Here is a 2,862-nt window from a genome sequence, read left to right as displayed (position 1 = left end):
ACGCTAATAACGGGTTTACTTCTTTTAACCCAACAATGGAAAATATAATCAAAACACCTGCCTGCAGAACTGCAACTGGTTCCAAAAACATGTGCTTCAGCCTGCTCCCCAGGAATAACATTAACTGGCAGAACTACTTCCCAGTTACCTCCCCACCAGGATGCATTAGGCTCTCAAGTCAGCCGCATCCCAGAAACCTTGTGTTGGTAGCATCCTGTATCCATAAAACTACAATGTTGGGGTAGGATCCAGATAACGTTCTTTGAAAAATCTCCGATATGCAGCCGGTTATGACCCACCACTGTATGCATCTGTCAATGGTAGGGTCTTCGTGTGTTCTGTGAATACAATCCAGCTCTCAAGTGTGAACTGCTTTGGTGGCCTCTAAAGGAAACACAGGCCAAGCCCAGGATATTCACCCAATTCTGACAATTCCACCTGAAAGGCGGACTCACTTTCACGGCACAACTCCGAATTCCTCAGACCCGATGGTCCTAGGAAAGAAAGGCAACAAGAGTTAGCCGATAATCCATTTATTAAAAAGCCTGACTTAAGCATCTGCAATGGTGACTTCAACCTCCACTCCCGGCTCAATGCTGATGGAGGTGATCTGCTTCACAATCTCGGAAGGACTGTGCAGATCAATCAGCCGCTTGTGGATCCGCATCTGAAACCGATCCCAAGTCTTAGAACCTTCACCANGGGCCCTCCCACCCCTCTGCCTCCCTTCACCTTGGTGGGCATCCGAACCGGTCCTTTCACTTTGAGATTCTTCTCCTTGGCGCCTCTGATCAAGTCGGCACACACTACAGGGGAAGAAGAGCATCTTTCAGTTTCCGAGACGGCCCGGGCCAACCCAAGAAGCCTTGACTGATGCTGGCTCAGAATAGCGTATACAGCCATCACCGTAACTCCGCATAGTCACCGTCTCCTCACCGCCAACACGGACTTAAAGACACCGACAGCCAAGAGTAGGTCATCCCCGCTTGGCGCTTTTAAGTTCACCAACTCGCCACTTGACTTCTCCGAGCCCCTCGTGCTCAGCAACAAGTCAAATTAATCGCTTTTGTCGGCTGCGCCCCAAGCTCTCACCCCAAAGCTATCGTACTCACCTTTCTCCAAAGATTTTACGTTGCGGCTGGTTAGAGTGATTCTAATTCGGTGAATCGCCACCTCCGGCTCCACGGGCGTCTTCCCGGTGTCTTTAAAGGCCTGCCATTGCACAAACGAAAACAGGGCTTTAAAAAGCCTGGAAATGCTTCCTCGAGTCTCCCCAGGCTGCCCCACCGCTTCAGGAGCCCCTTTCCCGGGCGAGGGAGGCTCGCGTTTCCGCCCGTCCCGGCGGGCGTCCCAGGCAGGGGCCAAGTCCCGCCACGTCCCGCACCGCGCGGCGCCGCCCCCGCCTCACCATGGCTGCGGCGCGGCTTCCTGACCGACTTGTTCCTCGGCGAGAGCGAACAGCGGTGAGTCAGGAGCAGGAGCGGCGCCTCCGGAGGTCAGCGCCGGCCGCGACCGCGTTTTCCCCAAAGAGAAAGGGGTGAGGCCTCCGCGGCGCTTATATAGCGCGCTGGCGTCTGCATCCGGGTCCNCTGGCGGGAAGGGGGCGGCCGCGGGCGCCCCCTCTCGGCCGGGCGGAGTCACAGCCCCGGGAGGCGGCGTCTGGCGCCGGCGCGGTCACCGCCACGGTCCTTGAGTCACCTGCGAGAGATGCCCCGGAGGTTGCGATCTAAAACCCGAGAAGCGCCTCTGCCTGGTGCATCTGCCCCCGGTCTCTGCAAAAATCAAAACGATTCTTGTGGTTTTTACAGCGCAAACGTCCCTTCCCCTACAAACCGAATCCCTCGTTCTCTGAGCAGGTGGGTAAAGGCTCCGAGTTTAACTCACGTGGGTATTAGGAAAAATGACCGACAGCCGGTGCGTGTCGTTTTTAAAATTAGCAGGCAGTTGTTTTTCATAGCCTGAAATGCCTTTTCGTGCTACTTTGTCTTCTGGCTTCGCAGACCTGTAGAAGCATCTAGTCCTTTTCTAGAAAGCACCGGCACTTGGGTTCTTTCCCTCCGGGAAAGTGATGCATGGCTGCTGGGATTATCCTGGAGCGCGTGGTGCATCCAGCGGTGCAGTCTGGAGACGCAGGTTCTCTCTCCCTGCTCTGTTCGGAGAAGGTTCGGGTAAGACCCTTCAGGATCGCCGGAGTGTCAGTTGACGTGGGTCGCCAGGACACAGAGCATAAAGTGCACACATGGACCTAAAAATGCAGAGTGGTTAAGTAGAACGAAATAGGCAAGATGGGTTTTGGTACAGGGCAGAAGGAAGAGTAAATAACCTCCTTATTTTACAGGTGAAGTGCTGAGTGCAGAAGAGTTATCTGCTCAGACACTGAACTGGTGAAGGACAGAGCTCTGACCCCTCGAAGCAGGGCTCCTTCTTGAGCCCTTCTCTTCTATTCCTTGAAGGGAAATTCTATTTGAAACTTTCATGAAATAACAGCACTAACTTATTTGGTGATAATTGGGCAGAGCTAACAGCTGGCTTGCTTTGACTCACAAAAATATGTATACTAGATTTTTCGGCCATTTCACAATTAATTTCAATATTAAAATGTGTATATTTCTAGTTCAGTTATTCTTTAAAAAGTTTTTTTCTAATGTTTATTTCTTTTTGAGAGAGAGCGAGAGACAGAGTGCAAGCGGGGGAGGAACAGAGAGAGAGAGGAGACACAGAATCCGAAGCAGGCTCCAGGCTCTGAGCCTGATGTGGGGTTCAAACTCACAAACTGGGAAATCATGACCTGAGCGGAAGTCAGATGCTAAACCAACTGGGCCACCCAGGTGCCCCTCCGGTTCAGTTATTCTAAAATGTCAT

At 52.5% G+C, this 2,862-nt stretch overlaps 1 protein-coding gene and 1 non-coding gene across 2 annotated transcripts; both read right to left on the bottom strand.

Annotated features, from left to right (window-relative positions):
* Positions 1-517: 517 nt before the first annotated feature.
* Positions 518-1,563, bottom strand: RPS20 (ribosomal protein S20). The gene is given in 4 exon segments (XM_077758270.1): positions 518-702; positions 705-806; positions 1,113-1,212; positions 1,409-1,563. Coding segments are annotated over 4 exon segments (357 nt in total). The 5' UTR covers positions 1,412-1,563; the 3' UTR covers positions 518-550.
* Positions 875-941, bottom strand: LOC144226750 (small nucleolar RNA U54). Its single transcript, XR_013333728.1, has one exon. It is a non-coding gene; the product is annotated as a small nucleolar RNA U54 (small nucleolar RNA).
* Positions 1,564-2,862: the final 1,299 nt, after the last annotated feature.

This window comes from Crocuta crocuta, unplaced genomic scaffold, assembly GCF_008692635.1.
Source record: "Crocuta crocuta isolate KB4526 unplaced genomic scaffold, BGI_CrCroc_1.0 scaffold338, whole genome shotgun sequence".
Lineage (NCBI taxonomy): Eukaryota > Metazoa > Chordata > Mammalia > Carnivora > Hyaenidae > Crocuta > Crocuta crocuta.
Note: the sequence above shows the minus strand (reverse complement) of the source record. Positions and strands in the feature narration are given on the sequence as shown.